The following is a 21,132-nucleotide window of genomic DNA, read 5'->3' as shown; positions in this document are numbered from 1 at the left end:
GTCCTGTTCTCCTCCAACCAACGCCACCCGGCCCCTTCCCGGCGCAGCGCGGCCATACCAGGGGGTCCGCGTCCAGGGAGCTGGGCGTCGTGTCCTTGACGGTGCGCTCCTCGGGAGGGGACACGGTGCTGTGGGGCCCGATGGTGGGCGGGGGCAGGTGGTACAGCTTGGACTGGTCCTGCTGCGCTGACGGCCAGGGCAGGGTGTCCCGCACCCACTCCACGGGGTCCTCCCAGGCCGCCTTCTGCCCGTGGACCTGCGGGCAGGGAGCGAGCGTCAGCCGCGGCTTCAGCACGCGCCGAAACTGGCAGCGGTCAGGGTAGGGAGCAACTGGGGCGTCACCTGCACCCCAAATCCCTGCGCCTCCCCTCTCCCCACCCTGTTGTCTGCTGAGACAGGGCGTCCCCAAGTGCCACCAGTTCCAGGCCGAGCCCTGCTTTGTGTGCCCGTCTGCCAGGTAGCGCTGGGTACCTTGAGCCCATCTTTCGCTCCCTCCTGCAGGTAGGGGATGATGGAGTTATTCCACAGGTCGATGAACCAAGTCCGGAAATCCTCAATTCCAATGGGGCAGGACAGGAAGAAGCAGGGACCTGCAGAGGAAGGCAGAGAGCAAAGATAGGTACTGGGTGGCCCAGCTCCAGCCCCCAGCCCCACGCCAGCCCAGCGGGGAGGCCGCACAGGAGACCCCCGTGGGCTTCACCCATCCTGGGAGCAGCACCTGGGCAGTGCCTGCCCAACAAACACGGGCAGAAAGTAAGATCCCAGGCCAGGAACGGGGCTACTAAGGTCAACCCAGCCCCAAAAGTGTGTGAGGCAATGCCACACCTGCCTGGGAAAACACAGCAAAACCGCACCCGAGGAAGGGTGCCAATAAAACCGGCAACCTTGGTCTAAACCACAGTGACAGCTCCCACAGGGCAGGGGGACAAACGCCACCCAAATGAGCAATGTTTGTGCCCGTCACCCCCCAGCTTCTGTTTGTGTGGGGCTGGGGGACACGAGGCAGGGTCTTGGCTCCTCCGGCTGCTTTGGGACAGTTTTGCCCCAGTCCCATGGGGGCTCCCGCGGCTCCCGGCAGCGCGAGGCAGAAGAGAGAGGCCAGGCCGTACCGATGAGGAAGTCGGAGGTGCTGTGTTTCTCCAGGAAGGTGTGCAAGTGGTACCAGAGCTTGGGCACCCAGTCCAGCACGCGCAGCAGCTCCTCCTTGTTGGCGTTGACGTCCGTGTCCGACTCCAGCAGCTTCCGCCGCAGGTAGCGCACCAGGAAGCCGTTGGCTGGCTCCACGTTGTTGGAGAAGGTCAGCATCCTGGGGGGAGACCCGAGCGCTCAGGGCTGGGTCTCTCCACAAGAAGCCCAACTCCCCGGCACCCTCCCCAGGGTCCCTGCACCTTTAGGGGACCTCCTAGCACCCCTACGCTGCCTGTGCCCAGGGCTGGGGACTTCAGACCCTTGCGGGATGGCAGGGACGGGCCCAGGGCTCGGTCCTCATCAGGGTCCCCAGTCACAGCATGTGTCCCTGGGACTGCCCGGGGGCAAAAGCGATGCCCCCTGGCCTCCCCAGCCCCACAGGGACGCTTGCCAGAGATGATCCATACCTAAAGCTGAGGTGGAGGCCATGGTTCGGAGTCATCTTCACGGGCTGGTTGGTGGTCCCAATGATGTAGGGGCTGAGGGAGAGACGGAGAGAGACAGGAACCATGAGGAAAAGCACCCTGCATCGCTCCCACCCGCAGCAGAGCCGGTCTGAGCACAGCGAACACACAGGGCCGTGCAGCCAACTCTCCAGGAGCCCCGGGATCGCGCTGAGAGCAGCGGGGAGCGTGCGCGTGCCCAGGAGGCCGTGCCGGAGGGGGACACCACGGGGCTCTCACCATTTGTGGTACTTGCAGGTGAGCGCGCCGTTGACGAGCTCGCTGATGGAGCCCGCCTCGCTGAGGTCGTCCAGGAGGATCACCAGCGGCACGTCCGCCGTGCCCGTCTCCCGGTCGATCTGGTTGGCCAGGTTGGAGAGGTACAGCTGCAGGTCCTGCAACCAACGGAGCTGGGCGTCACGCGTGGGACCACGGCGTCAGCACCAGTACCGCCGGGGACGGTCTCAGCTGCTGCGCGCCCTCACCTTGCAGGACTGCTGGTGCATGTTGAAGGTGCTGACGATGCCCTCGGTGACGTCCCGGCCCGAGCGCTCCACCAGGTACTCGGCCAGGCGGTTGGTCAGGTAAGTCTTGCCCGTGCCGCTGGGTCCCGAGAGGATGAGCCGCCGGTGCTTCAGCAGGAGGCTGATGTAATGCTGCATCATGGGCTTGGGGATGAGCGTCTCGAACACCAGGCTGTCCACGCACTTCTCCTTCAAGCCTGCAGGCAGGGGAGGGCTGTGAGGGTCCCGCTCGTGCTCCGTGCCACCACGAGACAGAGGGAGGACAGGACAGCAACGGAGCCCGGCCGGCGGCCTCTCCGCCCACTGACCTTTGAGCGTCACCACGATGCTGGTCATGCCCCGGCGGCACAGCGGCAGCTCCGGCGGCTCCGTGTCCAGGACCCGCTTGATGTGGCTGATGCTGTAGCCATAGACAGACTCGGTGCTGAGCCCCAGCGTGGAGGCAGGATCCATCTTGGTGATGTAATCCTGCGGGGACAAGGAGAGGGCTGTCAGGAGGCAAACAGTGCTCAGCAGCTGATTGAGCTCCTGGTAAGGACCAGGCCAGGGAGCGTCAGGAAGAGGGGAGCAGTGACAAAGATGTTCTCAAAAGAGATGTCGGGATGCTCCTACCTTGAAGACCTGGCAGACAGCCTCATCCAGCATCTTCCAGTCCACCTTCCCGCTCACCTTGGTCCAGCCCAGGAAAAACTCCTGTTGCTTGAGGTCCTAGGAGCAGAGGTGTGCAGAGTGGGAGCACTGCATCCAGCCCCAGACACATCCCCTGCCCCTCATCCAGCACCACGGTGCTGGGGCACGTCGGGCTCCCCACGCTTACCCCCTTGATGATGTGCTGGGGCGGCATGCGCACCACGATCCTCAGCGTCAGCTCGTCCTTCTGGGTGCCGGCACTGACGGCGTCCATGGGGGACACATCTGGGGACGGAGCAGAGTCAGGCCGTGCCAGCAGGGCGAGCAGAGCCACGGGGCCTGACCATGCCCGGCCTGAGCTGATCGGGACACAGGCAGCACAGCAGGTCCCCGTGCACAGCCGGCTCCCAGTGCAGGGCAGCACGCCCCCACCGTCTGTTCTGGGCACCCCCCCACACGTCCGTGTCCCTCCCTGCCACCCCTACCTGTGTCTGCCAGGCTGGGGCTGAAGGCATGGCCGAGGGCGAGGCCCAGCGAGCGCCGCGGCGAAGAGGAGGCCGAAGTGCTTGTGACATGGCCAGGAAGGGATCCCGGCACTGCCGAGGGCCCCGGAGCCACTTTGAGCCGGTCGTTCTCGGCCTTCAGGAGATCCACCTCCAGCTGGGGGAGAACCGCGGGGCGGCCCAGGGTGAGCAGCTGGATGCCAGCAGCACCCCAGCGCCAGCCCGGGGCTGCGGCACGGCTCCGGGGACATGAGGACCACAGGCCCTGAGGCGCAGCTGCCCTCACCTGCATGTTGTGCATGGTCTCCCGCAGCTGCTCCAGCTGGTGGGCCGAGTTGAGGGCCTCCAAGCGGATGTCCGTCAGCTTCATCTCCTTCTCCCACAGCTCTGACCGCAGCTCCGACACCTCCTTCTTCTCCGGCTCGCCCTCGCTGTGGGCCTGGAAGAGCCTGTGCCGGGGAGAGAGCGCGGCGTGCTCAGGGCTGGGGCAGGCACCCCGAGACCCCGCACCCAACCTTCCCTGCCCCACGCACTCAGCCGTGTCGATGCCCACGGAGGAGGACGTGGAGGACTTGATGGAGGGCGAGGCGGTCTCCGTGGAGCCGTGCTGCAGCTTGGGGGAGGACGGGGCAGACGAGTCCGGCGTGGCAATCTCCTCGATGTCCGAGTAGGACGAGGCCGACTTGGGCCCCTTCTTGATGCTGAAGGCCTTGTTGAAGGAGCTTCGCAGCTACAGGAGACAAAAATGCTCGTTACGGACAGCCAGACAGCGCAGCCTCGCAAACACAGGCCTGGCCCAGGCCCCACAGACGGTCTGAGCCGGGATCTGCAGCACCACAACCATCGCTGAGGCACCCGTGGCTCCCCACCACCACCTCAGGAGGCACCGCTGTGACCCCACAGCAACCGGCCCCACTAAGCAGGACCCTTGTCCTGGCCAGGCTCCCCCCAGGCCTGCTCCCAAGCCAGCACCCACACGGGGCACTGGGGGACGGCACCAGCACCCTGCTCCATCGGGAAGGGGCGACTCCATCCTCGCGGTCACCCCACCGCAAGCACCCCAGCGAGCAGGGCTTTGGGAACAGAGCTGGGGGCCTGGGGACGCACCCCAAGGCTCTCCTCTCCGTCCTTCTGGAGGGGTAGGGGGCCAAACGGCCTGCAGGAAGGGTGCGGGGGCTTGGCAGGTGTCCCGGCCGGGCATGCAGCATGCACACAGCGCACAGCACACACACAGCAGCAGGCGGGCGAGCGCGAGGCCGGGGAGAGCTGACGGACACCGCACAGGGGCCAAACCGGGCCTGGGTCCTGCTTACGCAGCCCCACCGCCAGGACTCTGGAGCTCACGGCACGTCCCCTGGAGCGCCCAGGTCTGCTCCAAGGGGAGGCGGGGGGAAAAAGAGGATGGAGAGCAGGCAGGATCTGGCCCATCTCCCACAGGCACTGCTGGGCAGGCTGGGCTGGGGCATCCCCCAAAAGTGAAAATACCGCATTTCAGTTAAAATAAAAATAAAAATAAAAAGAACAAGCTGAGCATCTGGCTCTGCTGACAGCAGGAGAGCAGGGGAGCATTGGGACCTGCATGGGTCCCAAAGGGGACAGCGACTCAGCCCCATTGGCAGTTCTGGGGCCACCCCAGATGGGTGCCCAGCGTGGCAGCACCGCGCCACGGTGCCACAGGCCAGGCTGCAGCGGGGTCCCTGTCCCCTACGTGGGGCTGCCCTCAGATCTGGCTACGAGTCAGGAAAACACCTGCTTGCCCTAGGCAAGAATCGGGGAAAAAATCCATCCATGGGACCAGTCCCCATCCATGGGTCCGGTCCCCATCTGAGCCCTCCCTGCTGCCCAGGTGGTTCAGCCCCTCCGCATGGGTGCGTGTTTTGACCCCAACACCAAAAGGAAGCAGCCAAGGCGTGCGTGGCACAGGGCCCCGGGGCGGCCGTGCTAGGGATCAGTGCCAGTGGGACGGATGGGATGGTTCGGGTCACGAGCGCCGTGCCGTGAAATGGAGCGAGCGCCCTGGGCAGGCGCGGCATGGGGTGGAGAGGACGGTGTAGGACTTACCTCATACACCTGGAAAAAAAGGGTTGAGGTCAGCATAGGGGGAAGAGAAACAGAACAAAGCAAGACTTAATCACGCGTCCAGCTCGGGGCTGCCTGGCCGGGTGTTTGCAGAGCCCCAGGCCCGCACCCCGTGCTGCCAGCGCCTGCGGGGGCTGAAGGGAGACGCGTGGGAGACACCACAAGGGAGCAGGCGTGCGGGACAAGGGCTAGAAAACTCCCAGAGGAGCTGGGGAAGTCCTGGCCCCAGTCAGCACAAGACAAATCCAGGGTGGCTGCACACTCCTCGGCAGTGCTGTCCCCAGGGGACAGAGGGAACCAAGACCGTGAGGCCAAGACGGACCGAGCGGGGCTGGCTCATGGGGCTGAGCCCGGCCAGGCCCTGCCAGCAGCTCCCCACGCCCCCTCCTCCTGCCAACGGCCTGCCCAACCCACCCAGCTCTTCTTCTTCTTCTTCTTGGCGTCTGCGTCCTTGCTGCTGCCGATGCTGGAGTGGCTGGTGATGCTGTTGAGGCTGGAGATGCTGTCGGAGGAGTTCTGCCGCTTGATGCGCAGCTCTGGGGCCGGCGAGAGAAGCCAGGGAGCGGGGAGAGACCGGGAACGGAGCAATCAGCAAACTGTACCCGTCCCAGTGCCACAGCCCCCCCGAGCTCCCCCCAGCCCACCCTGCGATCCCTCCCTTCTCCCCTGGGCCCAGCCGAACCCCGCAGCCGTCAGAGCCTCCTGGTAAGGAGGATCCCAGGGGAACAAAGCCAAGATCAGCAGCCAGAAACACTGAAGTGGCAAAGAGCCCGACGAGGAGATGCCTGGGGGAGGACAAACATCCCATCCCCTACGCACCAGCACCGAGACATGCCGTGCTGACAGCCCTGGCTGTGTGCAACCCAGGTTTCGGATGCTCAGGGGTCCCAGGCAAGGAAGGGCTGCGGCCCCAAACCCCGAACACCTTGCAAGAGCCAGGGATGCCCCAGGGCCCTGCGTCAGCCCCGAGCAGGATTCAGGCAGGGCTGCAAACCCCCCCCAGCGGGGACTGATGAGTTCGTTGCTCCCCAGGGCCCGGCAGAAGGGCTGCAGCACCGTGCCGTACCTTTGGGCGCGACTTCGGTGCCATTCAGAGCGCCCTGGATCACGGCTTGGGCCTCCGAGTTCTTCTTCTTCAGGAAGTCGATGGTCTCCCGCAGGTCCAGCAGCTCCGTGTCCTGCAGGAGCAGAGCCGGGAGCCGTGGAGCGTGTCCCGATGGTGCGGGGGACGCCCCGAGAGCTCCCGGGGGCACCCTCGGGTCCACCCCACGTATCCCCCAGCCCCGCGAGCACCCTCCCGGTGCCTCCCCACGGCACCCACCTTCTCCTCAGCAGTCTCGGCCAGGTGCCGCAGGCGGGACGTCATGCTCACCAGGCTCTGCTCAAAAGCTGCCACCAGGTTGGCCTGGGAGAGACGGAGAGATGGGTGAGCACCCGCAGCCCCGAGCCGCTCGGCACAGGACGCAGAGCTTGGAGAGGGGATTTCTCCTGGGACAGGGGAGCCAGCGCCAGGGAGAGAGGTGGAGCCCAGAGCAGGGACCACCACAGGCTGGCCTCGGGGCGCTCCTGAGGGAACCCAAATCTCCTGTGGGTGTGGGTGAGCGCCAGCCCCACGCGTCCCCCGTGGGATCCCGCAGGGACTCACGTTAGCAGACAGCTGGGATGTCAGGGTGGCCACCTTCTCCTGCGAGGACTCCAGCTCGCGGCGCAGCTTGCGGATTTGCTGCGGGAAGAGAACAAAAGGGGTGAGAGGGGTCGGGCGCTCGCCCCGGCTGCGGCGGCAAGGTGGGGACCAGGCGGCAGCGATGGGCACGGGCTCACCTCGGACTGCATCTTCTCCTCAGCCTGGCAGCGCGAGGGCAGAGAGAGACAGACAGAGGCGGGCAGTCAGGAGGGTAGCAAGGCACGGCCAGGCTCAGCGCGGGGCGGAGGACATGCACAGAGCCCCCCCGCACAGCTCAGCGCCCCCGTTCCCACCCGGGCCCCCCCAGCCCGCAGCCATGCACGAGGCGGTGCAGCCCAGCGGCGGCTCTTACGGAGGAGTAGGTGGAGGACGCGCTGGAGGCCAGGGACAGCACCGATCCGTGAACTGCAACAGAATAAAACCCGTCAGGAGGCTGAGCGCTCCTGGGGCCACAGGGGCTCTGCGGGGACCCGGGGGAGGCGGACACAGGGACGGTGGCTGCAGGGCACTGCTCGCTCCTCGGCACTCGGCCGGCAGCCTCCGCGTCCTGGCAGGGCTGCGTGGGGAGCACCCACGGCTCTGCCCGAGCCTGGGGCTCTGCCACACTTCCTGGGTCCCCTGTCCCTGGTGCCAAGGACACCGGGCACCGCTGGACACCCACCACGGCTCAAACCTGCCCACCAGCACCTGTGCGGGTCAGGGGGTCCACACGGGGCTTATGCCAGCGCAAAGGAGGTTACCCCCCGCGGCACTGATGTTGAGCCCCTCCAGCAGTGCCCAGAAATAGGGACGAGGATCCGGGGAGCCTCGCCGCCCCCCAGGGAGCCCCCTCAGCCCGGGCACGCTCTCACCGTCGTCCACAGGGTCCCGGAAAGAGCCCGAGCGGATCATGCCCTTGGGTTTGTCTGCCAGGGAGAGGGTGCTGCCCATCTGGGAGGTGCTGTACAGCTCAAAGGTGGAGTCGTGGGTGGGGATGCTGTTGGAGCGGGTGATCCGCGGGGTGGTGGCGGCAGTGGGGCTCACTGCAAGGAGAAGGAGGGGGAGAGGCAGGGTCAGAGCGGCACCGGCACGCAGCCGGGCCTGGGGATCGGGGTGGGGGGAAGAGGGGCTGGGAGCGGTCCGTGGAAGGCAGGATGGGGAAAGGAAGCAGGGATCGCGGTCCCAAAGCAGAGGCACGGGAGGAAAGCTAAAAAGCAGGTTTACACAGGGACCTGGACACCTGCACCCGAGGCAAAGTCTTCCGGTGAGCACAGAGCTGAGAAGGAAATCTGTCACCCTGGGGCAAAGCTTGTGCCACCGTGCAGGAGCCCATCACCTCCGGGAGCAAGGGGGAAGCACCCCATCACCTGCTGCCAGCCCCAACCCCTCTGCCTGAGTCCCCAAACCCTGCAGGAACGTGTAGGACCCAGGAAGAACAGGGCAGGGCTTCACTTTGCTCTCTGGGCACCCCCAGAGGAGAGGAGAACTGCGGGCAGAGACCCAGTGGTGGGTGGGAGGCCCTGAAGCAGAGGTGATGCGTGTCCCTGGTCCCCCAGCCACGACCCAGCACCTTGGTGGGGCCAAAGGCACCGGATGCTGGGAACTGGGGCTGCTGGGGGTGTCGAGGAGAAAACCATCGAGCCAGAGGCAGCCAGAGCCGCTGGAACAGAGCGATGGCCCAGCAGAGAGCCCAGGTGCTGGGGGACGGGGGGACCCAGGCACTGACCGATGCTGGTGAGCGGGCCCTTCCCCACCAGCGCCATGGGCAGGGCGGGAGGCGAGGGCAGCTCCGTCTGGTCGTCCGACTCGGGGAGCCCGCCGATGGTGTGCGAGTGGCGCCGCTCCTTGGCCTCCTCCTGGGAGTGGAGCTGGTACCTGGAGCGGAGCAGAGAGCAGCACGGTGAGGTGGCGGGGGCACCGGCCCCCCGTCCTGCCCGCCCGCCCCGCAGCACGGCCCAGTGGGGGCTCAGCACCCCCAGCGCAGCGGGCGCTGCCAGCCCCATGCCCCAGGTGCCCCGCACACACCCGTCCTCCCTCCCCAGAAACGTTCAAAAGCCCTTTGGGCCTTTTTACCTCAGCCCTTTCTTGGGCAGCGTGTTCCTGTCGCGGTTGGAGCTGGAAGGGAAGGAAGGGAAGATCAGCCACCTCCTGCACAGAGGGGAGGTGTCACAACGCACCTAGGGGCTGAGCGACGGGATGGGGACGAGGCAGATTTTCCCCAGATATGAGCCTCCGAGGCAGGCAAAGGCCACGGTAGGATGGCGAGGAGGGGGCTCAGCCCACGGAGGTGCCCAGCAGCCCACCGCCCACCCTCAGGCCGTACCTGTCCAGATGTGCGAGCCGGGGGCTGCCGCTCCAGCCCAGCTCACCCGCCTCCTCCTCCTCCTCCTCCGCGCTGGCAGGGGGGACAGCAGCAGGGGTGGGGGCGGCGGTGCTGCCCCCCGAAAAGGCACTGGGCAGGCTCATGGGCATCTGCAGGGACTCCATGCTGCGGTGCAGGCCTGAGAGCTTGGGGTACATCCTGCCCTCCTTGGGGACGCTGAAGCCGCCCATGAGCTCCAGGCCCTGGGAGAAGCTGGCCGAGTTGATGTTGAGGATGGGGGCAGGACTGGGGCTGAAGCAGGGCGTCAGGTGCCCGCCGGTTGGGTGCAGGTCCTGGAGCTTGGCAGCGTGCGGGGGGTGCAGCTCGCTGGAGGAGGGCAAGTCCAGGCTGTTTGAGTTGACCTTGTCCAAGTTGGCCAGCGAGGGAGGCTTCACGTACGTCTTGGCAGCCGCTCTGGGGGAGAAAATGGATGAGGATGGCGGTGAGACCGCGCGCCGGGCACGGCTCGGTGGCGGGCACGGCCACACCAGGCTCCTGCTGCCTTCGGAGCAGGGAGGTTCATACCTGAGAGGCGTGGGGGGCAGCTCAGCCACCTTGGCCGCCGGCGGGAGGTTGGCCTGGGCTTTCGGGGTGCTCTCGGGCGAGCCGATGCTCTTCAGCGTCACGCACTCAGAGTCCAGCGCTACCGCCTTGGCCTTGGCCTTCTCCTTCTCCCGGTCCGTCTGGTTCACGGGGGCCGGCGCGCCACGGCCGGCGCCGATCTTGGACGGCTCCTTGAGCCGCGACACCGAGATGCTGCCCTGCTTGGTGCTGAGCAGGCTGGGATCGATGCTGCTGCTGACGGGCCGGTTGGCGCCGCGGCCGCCCGTCACGCTCATGGAGCTGGACTTGGCCGGCCGGGGCAGGCTGCGGTACTGGATGTTGGAGCGAGCCCCTGGGGCCAGGAAGCCGGGCTCGGCCGCGTTGGAGACATCCAGGCTTGTTTTCCTCCCGCTGACCGGCTTGACGGGGATGCCGGAGCTCTTCTGGATCTTGCCGAGCGTGGCCGAGCCCCCAGCTTGCATGACGGTGGCGGTGCCAGTGGCAGGAGCCGGCTTCTTATAGCCGAAGGAGCTGGAGGCCGAGGGGCGCGTGAGGCCTGACGGGGGCTTCTTGGCATCACCTATGCGGTCACGGCCGGCGTCGGAGGAGGAGCGCTGCAGGCCCGTGTTCTTCACGGACAGCTTGCTCTTGTCAGTGGCTTTGGTCTCAGGTTTGCCTGGCGGGGAGGGAAGGAGGGGTTAACAGCCCAGGAGCAGCGGGGAGGGTTTGGGGGACGGGACATTCGGGTGCAGAACAGCTCAAATCTGCCAGCAGCTTTGGAGATGAAGACGGAGACTCACGGAGACATGACATAGAGGAAGAAGACAGGACACGGCACTGCCCACAAGTCAGGATCCCCCCCACCCAGCCAGCCTCCAGCCCCGCAGGGTGTCCCACGGCCAGCCCACGGCTGATGTGCGCAGGGAAGGCCCAAGGAGATACCCAGAATCAGCCCCTGCCCAAGCCGGCCTCACCTGCCACTTTGAGGGTGCTCTGGGCCGTGTGGGTGATAGGAGAGGTCACTGCCACCGGAGGGGTCTTGCCCTTCTTGAGGGAGCCCGGGGTGCCCAGGCTGACCGGCTTCTTCAGCTCGCCGCCCTTGGACCCCTCCTCGCAGCTCTCCGAGGGCTCCCGCCGCCACTTGGAGGAGCCGTGCTCCATCTTGAGGCTGCTGCTGTCGTAGTCCAGCTTCTTCGTCGCCTTGTCCTCAGCCTCGCCGTACCAGCTCAGCCCGCTCTCTGCCAGCGAGCGCTTCTCTGAGTCCGTGCGCAGCTGTGGGACAAGAGGAGTCAGGGGCAAAACCGGCACCCACCCCATCCCCAGCGACTGCCAGGGCACCGGACACCCACGGGTGCTCCCAGCCCCACCGAATCGCGGCCCCGCGGCACGTGCCATGCCTCGGGCAACCCCCCCTGCCCACCCTGCCGCGGGGCGGCACCGCGGGCACCTACCGCTATGGCCGAGTTCCTGCGCGAGGCCGTGGGGGTGGAGGGCAGGGAGTTGAGCGAGGAGCTGGCGTTGAACTCCTCCGAGCTGAGGTTGTCAGAGGCATCGCTGAGGCCGCTGCTGATGGAGCTGCTTTCATCCCAGCTGCAACAGCAAAGCCAGCGTGAGGCCCCCTGCCCAGCCGTCCCCTGCCACCGCCGCGTCCCCCTGCCACCCGACTGCGCCCCCCAGCCCCGCGCCACCCCCGGGGCCGAACCTCAGCTCCCGTTCGCCTGGAGGGGAGCCGACGCTTGGCAGCCGTGGCTGGCTCCAGCCCAGCCCCACTCAGGCTTCAAACCCCCGCAATTTCCCCGTTCAGGCCCCCACGGAGGTGTTTTATGGACTGAAGGCACCTGTGCAGCGGGGGGGGACCACCACCGGCATGGCAGGCAGCACCGCGGCCGGCACCGAGCGCCCCGTGACCAGCCCCACCGAGGGGGTCAGGAGGATTCCTGGAAAGGGCAGGGACCGGCCGGAACAACAAACTCACCCACCCCACAGCCTCCACCCTTTCTCGGCCAGCTCCCACTCGCTGCTCCAGCGCCCGCGGGGGACATCGGCACCTCCACAGCGCCCGGGCAGCTGCTCCGTGCCGGGGGCGCAGCGGAGCGTGCACGAGCCCATCTCCGGGGCTGTCACTCAGCGCGGGCAGCACCCGCGAGCACAGCTGCCTTCCAGCAGGATGAGCACGGCCCCTTTCAGGTCAGCGCCTCAGTAGGTCAGGGAGGCCCCCGCAGCCCCCCGTCGCCTGCCCCGGGCTGAGGGTGGGGGGACGGGGAGCGGAGCCGAGGGGACGCAGCCAGCCCTGGTCCCCAGCACTGGCACTGGAGCTGCAGCAGCCCGGGGAGCTGTGCAGCAGCGCCCAAGTGACATTAGGGGGACAGGACAGGCAGGGACTGCACCCGCTGAGCACCTCTGGCACCCGGGGTGCAGGGACGATGCCCAAACGCCGGGACGGAGCCACGGGGCAGCAGAGGCAGCACGTCCACAGGGGACCGGTGTCCTCAGCGCCCTGCGGCATCACCTGGGCTGCTCCAGCACAGCACCGGGTGCTGGGCGGGGGGCTGCAAACCCCTGCCCACAGCTGGGCCTCGCTGCCCGCTCCGGACAGCAGCGGGGCAGTGGAACCCCGCCAAAAGAGCGGCTCAGGGCTGGGGAAGCCGCACGTCCAAGCGGTGAGCTGTGCCAGGGATTGAGGGTGCTGGGGCTCACCGGGCTGGAAACGCTGCAAAGGGCGAGGGAATCGGAACGCGACGGGGAAACGTGGGCAGGGTCCCATCGGGGCGCACGAGCGGGTGCTCGTCCCTCGCTCCTCCACACCCACCAGGCTGGGCACTGCCATGGTCCCTCCGCAGGAGGGGTCAGGATGAGGCTCCCCACCCCACGCAGCCCCGGGGGCAGAGCTGCTGTCAGGAACCAGAGGTTTACGGACGGGCGAGCAGAGCCCGGCCCCGGGGAAGGGGCCCCCGTCGCATCTCGTGGGAGCCCAGAGCTGCTGGACACCCCGGCAGGGCGCGGGGAGCTCGTGCACCCCCAGCGCGCGTCTCTCAAACCCAGGGGACTGGCCAGGGACGGACGGACACAGCCCCCTGCATCCCTCCAGCACAGAGCCCTGCTGCCCAGGAAGGGATTTAATTACAACCACGTGCCCAGGAAGCGCCACGGAGCTGCCCGGCTCCGCACATCTCCCACCACCAGCCCCCACTGTGGGGATTTCTCACCGGGACAGAAATCCCCAGAGCTCGAGGCAAAGCTCCTCTTCCCCTCCCACGTCAGCCCTCGGTGCTGCCCGGAGCCAGGCAGAGCTTTGGGGAGCTGTGCGCCCTGCGGCCACGTGGCTGCGACCAAACGCGGTTGGGTCTTTCCAGCTCGTGCCAGCCCAGCAGGGCTGACCCCAAAAGCTCTCCCAGCCTCGCAACGTGGCCCCAGGGGGCTGACACACGCAGAGCCCCGGTGAAATGGGCACAGGGCTTGGGGCTAACCCGCGGGGAGGTGGCCCCGGACCCTCCTCGGCAGCCCCATGAGGAAGAACCGCCGTGTACCCACCGGGGGGGGAGCGCAGCTCGCTGCAGCGAGGGCCAGGAGCTGAAACCAGGCACGGAGCTGCCTCAGGATGGCAGACACGGAACGAATCTGTCCCGACGGGGGGCAGGGAGCGGGGTCACAGAGCTGCACGCACACAGCCTGGTGGGGTGACAAGGGGGAAGGAGGGCACCGGTCCCGGCACCCCACTCCACGCGGTACCCCCAGAGGTGTCGAGGTCCCCGGGCACCACCTCTCCAAATACCTCCCGGCGCTGCTGCTGCCTCTCTGCAGCGCCGGGGACGCGCGAAGCTGAGCTGATGTGGGGCTGAGCCCCTCCCGTAGTAACCCACGGAGCACGAGGAGCCCACCCAGCCCGCCCCACGCGTCCACCCCACCAGGAGAACCGCTCAGGGGCTGCCTTTGCTGCCTGCCTGGCCCCGTGCTGGGCTCTGGGTGCCCCTGCCAAGCCCCCAGCACCACCCCAGGACAGCCGGGGGGGGGGCACAGGCCACATCCCAAAGGCACTCGGGCCATGGGGTGAGACCTGGGTGCCAGATGCCCACCCTGAGGTGCCTTGAGCTCTCTTGTAGGGTGTGTGGCTGGCACGCAAAGGGGTCCCCAAAACCAAGCACTGTACCTACATGTGCCCCCACCACCCCCCTGGCAGAACAAGGAACTCAACTTGGGCAAATAAAGCCCCCGGCCCACGGCTGAGCCCAGGCAGCCCCACAGCGGCCCTAACGGGGGTCCTGCCGGCAAAGGTCACCCGAGCACCCCCTGCAAACCCCAAGGGGCAGCAGCCAAGCCCCGGCACCACGCTGAAACCAAACCTGCAAACCCTGCCTGGGGACCCGGGGGTGTGTGTGTGGGGGGATCCTGCGGGGACGCAGCACCCGAGGGAGGTCTGAGCCCCCAGACCCGGGCGGGGGGGGGACGCAGAGCAGCCAGCTCCACAGCATCTCCCCGTGCCGCAGCTCCGGGGCTGGGCTGCTCGGGACCGGCTGCTGCGGGCACCGCGCTCCCGGGGAGCGAAGCTCGGCCCCGCTTTGTGCTCCGCACCCTCCACCTTCCGCAGCGCCCCCCCCAGCTCCCTGCACCGAGCCCCCCCCGCCCCCCCCCACCCGGCGGCACCCCGGGGCCCCGCGCCCACCCCGGGGGGCTGCGAGCCGAGCCCGGGGGGGGGGCTCCCGAAGGATGCTCGGGGGGTGGGGGGGGGTCCCGGCACCGGCTCCGCGAGGCGGAGCCAAACGGGGCCAAACCGCGGGGACCCCCCCGGGGCCGGTAACCGGGAGCTGGGGGGGGGCGGGCGGGGCCGCGGCTCCCTCCCGCCCCCGGCGCGGCGGAGACAAAGCAGCGGCCGCGGTGCGGCCCCGGGGCTCGGGGCCCGGCAGACAAAGCCCCGGCCCCGGCCCCGGCCCCCGGGAGCCGCCCGCCCGCAATGCGCCCGCGGCCGCCCCGCGCCCCCCGGTGCCGGTGCCGGACCCGGTGGCGGTGGCGGTGCCGGTGCCGGTCCCTACCTGGCGGCCAGGCGCGGGGCACGCCGCACTCTCCCGGCCCGCAGCATGCTGCCGCCCGGAGCAGCGGCCCCGCGGGAGGGGCGGCGGCAGCGGGCCCGCCCCGCCGCGTTAAAGCGGCAGCGGCCCCGGCCCGGCGACAAAAGGCACGCCCCCCCCCCCCCCCCAAAAAAAAAATAAATACGGGGTTGGGGTCTCACCCCCCCCTCCAGCCCGAGCCCCCCGCATCGCTCCCCGCGGTGCCCACCGGCCTGCCCGCCCCCCCCCTCCCCCCGATCCCCCCCCCCCGCGTCCCCGCATCCCTGCGCCTGGCCCCAGCCACCCCGGGGCCGGTTCCGGTGCCCCCGGCCCAGCCCCGGAGCTGCCCCCAGGGCTCCTGGGCTCTGCCCCGCGCGGGGGGCGGCTGCTTCCAGCAGGCCTGGCTCTCGCAGGGCCCCCCCGTCCCCCCTCCCCCTTTGCACAACGGCTCGGTTCGCATCTTGGTTTTCCATCGGGCGGCCGAGCGGGAGCTGCACCCCCAGGCGGGGCGCACCCCGGGGACCCCCTCGGCCACCCCTCTGCAGCGTGCGCGGCGGGCAGAGAGGGTTAAGGAAGCTCCGGCACAACAGCACCGGTCCCTGCGGGCTCGGAAATCAGCAATTCCTTCCTCGCCAGCCCTCGCACGGCAACGCCTCTTGGCTCCCTCCCGCCGCGCATCCCCGCTCGCTCGGCCGCCTTGTGCCTGCCCTGGCTTGGCTTGGCGAGGCGTTGCGGGGTGCTGCGGTGCCCGTCCCCCAATGGTCACCCCCCCCCGCCGGCACCCGCTGTCCCCACGGTGGCTGTCGGACACGCGGCCGCTGGCCGGGAGGACGGAGGTTGCACCCCAAAACGCTGCAGCGTCTCGCCACGGGGTCCGGCCCCGCGGTGAGGACACCGGGATGCGCTGCTGCGGGACGCGTGCCAGCGGGGGCGGCGGCACGGCGGCGGCACGGCGGCGGCACGGCATCGTCACGGCCAGCACCGCTCCCCCGCGTCCCTCCAGCCTTGCACAACCGGGGCGCCGTCCCCTCCTGTCCCTCCCTCCTGGCCAGGAGCGTTCGGAGGAGCAGTTTTGGCCCAAATCCGGATTTGGGGCGTGTGGGGAGCCACCCTGGTCAGCCCGGGTACGCAGGACGAGGGGGGAGAATCGCTGCTGGTGGCTCCGTGCGGTGCATCCCTGAGCGAGAGCACCACGGCCGCGGCAGCACGGTGCTGCCTGCGGTGCCCCCAGCACCACGCGGCCAGGCATGGCCACAGGTCCTGCCCCTCGCCCATCTCGCTCCTGTCACCGCACCGACACCCGTCCACGTGCCAGCCGGCCCCGCTGCCACCAGCCTTGTGTGTGAGCCGGGGAAGCCACCGGGAGCAGGCTGACCCTGGAAGCACAGAGGGGACGCGGCGTGGCGCACCCCACGTTGTCCGCACCCACCAGGTTTCACCTGTCACCTGCCCCAGTTGTCCCCAGATGAGGACATCGAGCCCCCCTCGCTCTGTCCCGGCCTTTCTCCCTCGCTCTGCCACGGTCGTTGCAGTGGGGGAGGCATGGGGCACGCACAGCCCCCCCCCCGTTTCTGTAGGGCCAGGGCTCTGTGGGGGTCTCCGTGCCCTACCTCCATGGGTGGCTGGCACCAAGGGCGCTCTGAGGACGGCCACCGCTCCCTCCCATCACAGCCTCGCCCCTGTGCTCCCCGCTCCCAGCGGGACCGTCGGGAAAAGCAGGGGCGGCCTGGGCTCTTCGCTCCTCATTCACTTAATGGGGCAGAAAAAACAATTAGCTTCATAACTGACTGGTGTGGGGGGGGTAAGGGGGCCCTCACTACTGCCCAGCGGCTCTGGGCGCTTTCCTGGGAGCACGGCTTCGACGAAGGGTGCCCTTTTGGGTGCAGGGGACACGGCGGGGAACTGGGCCGCCCCTTTGCCACCCCTGAAGCATCAGAAACCCTGGAGGCAGCGCGTCCCTACACGGGGACCTCCGGCTGCTTGGGGAGCGGGGAGCCTCGAAGCCTCGCTCAGGGCCCGGGGCGTCACGGCGGCCGCGTGCAGAGGTCGGAGAGTCCCAGCGCAGCACCGGGGTGGGGGAGCTGGCGTGACTCAGCCTGCTTGCGAAACTCCTGTTTTTCCTCTTGTCTGGACAAGCCCACGGCCTCGGACACCTCCGCCTGCAGGGGCCGGGCTCCTCGCACGGGGCAAGGCGGCACGTGGCGAGTGGCAAAGCCAAGGGGCAAAGGCGGCGCTCGCCTTCCCGGCCTGCAACTGATCCCGTCCCTGGTCCCCGGTGTCCCCCGTGCGGGGAGGATCTGGCGGTGCCACCGCACACACCGTGTGCCCCGTATACTCCCTGCACACCCCAATGCGGGGCAGCGAGAAAGCCAGGGCAGGCCTGAGAGCCCCTCCTCGCCCTCTGCTCCTCGGGGCTTGAACCAGGGCAGCGCACGGCGCAGCAAGCGCCCCAGCCGTGCCCGGCCCCGTTCCTGGGGTGACAGCCTGCTGGGGACGGGGCTGGAAGCCCCCCAGCCTCCCTGCACCACTACAGGGACATCCGCCAGCCCTGGATTATCCCCGGCGTCCCCTGACGCCGCTGGTCCCAGGAGCCCATTCCCAAAGCACACCCGAGGTGGCTGCTCCCGGGGAGCACCCAGAGCCTGGGGGTCTGCACCGGGCGCCTCGAGCAAACCCGAAATGAGGAGGAAACTCGAACACAGAGCCCCCAGTGCGGCACAGGGGAGCGCGCTTCGATGGTGGCAGTGCCCAGCAGGGGGCTGGGGCCCTTTTCTGGGCCTGTCCCCGGCTCGCCCCCATCCCGGCTGGAGGCAGGAACCCCGCGGAGCCCCGGCACGCGGCGCAGCCAATATTTATCCGACACCACTTCCCTGCTGCTCCCCCGCGGCCTGCGCCTCCCCGCCCGAGCCCCGAACACACGCAGGGCCACGTGCGGGGCCACGGCCGTGCCCCGCGGGATGTCCCCGCCGAGCGATGACTTCACGGGGCTCGCCGGGACGGCGGCGAGGGGTCAAGCTGGAGCTTGTGCCGAGCGCAGGCGTTTGAGGGAAGGGAGAAGAGCGCCCACGCCAAGCCCGCTCGGAGCAGGGGAGGAGGGCGGCCGCTCCCCCGCCGCTCGCGGGGAGCCGAGCCAAACATCTGCTCCAGCCCCCGGGCTGCACCGCACTCAAGTAGCTGCGAGGAAGCCGGAGCCCGGCCAGCGCGGGCAGAGCCTGCCGGAGCGCGGCGGCGTCAGAGCGGGCGCAGCCGCGTCAGAGCGGGCGCAGCCGTCCCCAGGGGTGCTGTGAGCAGCCCCGGCCCCTGCGGCACCCGGCTGCTGAGCGGCGGCACCACGGCGGCACGCGACGGTGCCCGGAGCTGTGCCCAGAGCTGTGCCGCGTGTGCCGAGCCCCCCGCCCCGAGCCACGCGCCGCCCCACGGCCCCAGCGCCCGAGGTTGCTGCCGCAGCTCCCTTCCGTGCCTGCAGCAGTACCCGGCTCGCAGGGAGGGGATGCTCGCACCACGGCAGCAGGATGCACAGTGACACCTCGCCGCCCCCACAATAAACAAGGGCCAAAAGGACGCCCCCCGATCACAGCTGTCCCACCAGCACCTCCCCGGGGCCGTGCACGCAGCGCTGAAGCCACCAAGCTCTTGGGTGCCCAGTGCCAGAAATGTGCTGCTGCACCGCCAAACCCCACCGAGCACGGCTCTACGCCAGGAGCCAGGTACAGCCAGGGGGGGAATAAGGGAAACTGAGGCACGGCCAGAGCCACACAGCCGGTCCCTTCAGCCCCACTCCCAGCGCCGCAGGGGGACGCCCGTACCCCGCTGAGCCCTCGGCAGCAGGCACGGGGCACAGCAGGTAATGGCTCCGTGGTGTGGCGGAGCCCCCCGGGGACTTCTGGAGCATCCCAGGGCTCTGCCTTTTTGCTGTGCCAGCGTTGTGGGGAAGCGGTTGGGAACGGGCTGGATGACGAAGGATCTGGCAAAAGGAGGGCAGCGGAAAGCACTACGTCATGCGGGGCGCTCTCCAGCCTCGGAGACGTGACGGGGCGGCTGGGAGCGGGGCAGAGCTGACACGGAGCACGGCCCCGTCCTGCATGGGAGGGAGCCTGAGCGTGCGGGCAGAGCCCCACCGCCTCGAAGCCCTGGCATTTTTGCTCCTGCCATGCCGGGAGCTGCCGGAGCTGCTCAGACCGGGTCGCTGAGCACGTGTGCCGCCGGGGAGCAGCAGTGCAACCACGCAGCCACGCCACAGAGCTGCAGCGCTGGTGCTTGGGGCCATGAGTGGCTCCACGCGGATGGGGCCACGCCGCTTGGACGCGGGCAGGATGAAATCGGGCAAAACCCGACTTGAAAAACCCCGCCTGAGCGATCCGTGCCTCCTCCGCTTCCGCCTGATTCACACGCAGGTCCGCACACGAACGTGCCCAGCGCCGCCGCATCGCCGCCCCCAAAATCACACGACAGCCACCGAGCTGCGGCGCCCCGGGGGGCTCCAGAGCCCAGGAAATGTCCCCAGCCCGGCTGGGGGTGGGGAAAATAAAAGCATCGCCTTCAGCACGGCACCCACCCAGGGCAGGAGGCAGGCACCAGGCGCGCTGGGCAATGCCGCCTGCGGACGAGAACCGGCCGTGGGAGGGAGCTTTGTGTCTGTCTGTGCCGGGGACACGGCCCAGCGGTTTGTGCTGCCCCTGCCTGCGCCTTGCCCAGGCCCCAAGGACCGGCAGGACAGGACAGGAGAGCAGCACCAGCGCACCAAACGCTGCTTTTAACCCGCTGTGCCCGCCGCACGCTCAGGCCCGTGGCACGCGCGGTGCCCGCAGCGGCGCAAACACCTCCTCACCCTGCTGCCGTCGCGCTTCCCCTTCGCCACCTTCCCCTGCAGCTCCGGCACCGGCGGGGTTCCCCCGGGGCTCCCCCCCCCCCCACCCTGCGGGGTCCCCACACCGCCCGCCCCGGCCACAGCTCCCCTACCTCGTGCCGCTCTCCCCCCGCCAGCCGCAGCGCCGCGTCTCCGAGGGGCTGTGTCACCGCGTCCCTGTCCCGGGGGATGCTCGGGCGCCCCCCGAGCGGGCTCTGACCTACTGCCCCACAAGGCTCGGCGCGCGCCGGCGCCGTGCGTGGAGGAGCTGCCCCGGCAGCCCGGGCCCGGGGGCTGCTGGCCCCATCTGCAGCGCGCGGCTCCTGCCCGGTGCATTAGCGGCACGGGGAGACGCGGCCCGGGGCAGCGCTGGGTTTCTAGGTCAGGCAGCCGAGGAGGCTGGGCGAGGGCTGCGAGGAGGCTGGGCGAGGGCTGCGCCTCGCTCGGGGAGTGCGCCCCTACGACAAGGCTGCCCCTCACCCCGCCAGCCAGGGAGGAGGAATCACAGAATCATTTAGGGCGGAGAAGTCCTTCGGGATCACCAAGTCCCACCGCCGACCTGACCTACCGAGTCCCGTCACTGACCCGTGTCCCTCGGTGCCACGTCCACGTCTCTGAAATACCTCCAGGACTCCCCCACCTCCCTGGCAGCCGGTTCCGACGCCTGACCCCCCTCTCCGTGAGGAAATTCTTCCCGACGTCCAAGCTAACCCTGCCCTGGTGCACCTGAGGCCGTTGCCTCGTGTGACCCGAGAACAGAGACTGGACCCCCTCTCTGCAGCCTCCTTTCAGGTGGGCTCTGCCCTCAGCCTCCTCCTCTCCAGCCTGAACACCCCCGGTCCCTCAGCCGCCCCTCACAGCTCTTGTTTCCCAGCCCCTTCACAGCTTCGCTGCTCTTCTCTCCACACCCCCGAGCAATTCCCTGTCCTTACCGTGAGGGGCCCCAAACCGAGGACAATATTCGAGCTGCCCACCGGCTCACCCGGGGCCGTTTCTGCCGTTTCTTAAAACGCTACTGAAATCCCGGTAGATGACATCCACAGCCTTTCCCGCACCGAAGCGGGCCAGGCCCCTGCTCCAACAGCATCAGCACCTGCTGCAGCAGCACCCGGCATCCCCCAGCACCCGGCGTCCCCCAGCACCCGGCCGGGGACGTCCCCTGGGGACAGAGCCCCTCTTCTGCCTCACTGCCCTGCTCCAGAGGATCCCCGAGCCCTGCCGTGGGGCCATGGGGGGAAAGGGCACCGAAGGGCTGTGACTCGGTCACCGCACAGCCCCGGATGCCGGCAACATCCCCGTACTGTGACTG

General features: G+C 68.9%; 1 protein-coding gene across 11 annotated transcripts in view; it reads right to left on the bottom strand.

Moving 5' to 3' along the window:
* NAV1 (neuron navigator 1) overlaps positions 1–21,132 on the bottom strand; it is a 67,045-nt gene that overhangs the window by 4,152 nt on the left and 41,761 nt on the right. For 7 of the 11 annotated variants that reach the window (XM_066982865.1, XM_066982860.1, XM_066982861.1 and 4 more), the window contains 25 exons: positions 11,387–11,525; positions 10,910–11,207; positions 9,918–10,611; positions 9,354–9,806; positions 9,104–9,145; positions 8,757–8,905; positions 7,903–8,073; positions 7,404–7,456; positions 7,189–7,212; positions 7,013–7,090; positions 6,689–6,772; positions 6,434–6,545; positions 5,782–5,903; positions 3,822–4,018; positions 3,575–3,737; positions 3,271–3,445; positions 2,973–3,070; positions 2,768–2,863; positions 2,464–2,623; positions 2,117–2,352; positions 1,872–2,041; positions 1,596–1,667; positions 1,110–1,306; positions 472–590; positions 59–256 (listed from right to left, as the gene is read on the bottom strand). In XM_066982865.1, coding sequence (XP_066838966.1) covers positions 59–256; positions 472–590; positions 1,110–1,306; positions 1,596–1,667; positions 1,872–2,041; positions 2,117–2,352; positions 2,464–2,623; positions 2,768–2,863; positions 2,973–3,070; positions 3,271–3,445; positions 3,575–3,737; positions 3,822–4,018; positions 5,782–5,903; positions 6,434–6,545; positions 6,689–6,772; positions 7,013–7,090; positions 7,189–7,212; positions 7,404–7,456; positions 7,903–8,073; positions 8,757–8,905; positions 9,104–9,145; positions 9,354–9,806; positions 9,918–10,611; positions 10,910–11,207; positions 11,387–11,525 — 4,300 coding nt within the window. The remainder of the gene's footprint in view (positions 1–58; positions 257–471; positions 591–1,109; positions 1,307–1,595; positions 1,668–1,871; positions 2,042–2,116; positions 2,353–2,463; positions 2,624–2,767; positions 2,864–2,972; positions 3,071–3,270; positions 3,446–3,574; positions 3,738–3,821; positions 4,019–5,781; positions 5,904–6,433; positions 6,546–6,688; positions 6,773–7,012; positions 7,091–7,188; positions 7,213–7,403; positions 7,457–7,902; positions 8,074–8,756; positions 8,906–9,103; positions 9,146–9,353; positions 9,807–9,917; positions 10,612–10,909; positions 11,208–11,386; positions 11,526–21,132) is intronic. The other 4 variants (XM_066982863.1, XM_066982869.1, XM_066982864.1 and 1 more) reach the window with 3 other exon arrangements.

Source organism: Anser cygnoides, chromosome 25 (assembly GCF_040182565.1).
Source record: "Anser cygnoides isolate HZ-2024a breed goose chromosome 25, Taihu_goose_T2T_genome, whole genome shotgun sequence".
NCBI lineage: Eukaryota > Metazoa > Chordata > Aves > Anseriformes > Anatidae > Anser > Anser cygnoides.
The sequence above is the reverse complement of the archived record's forward strand: the minus strand, read 5'-3'. Positions and strand labels throughout refer to the sequence as shown.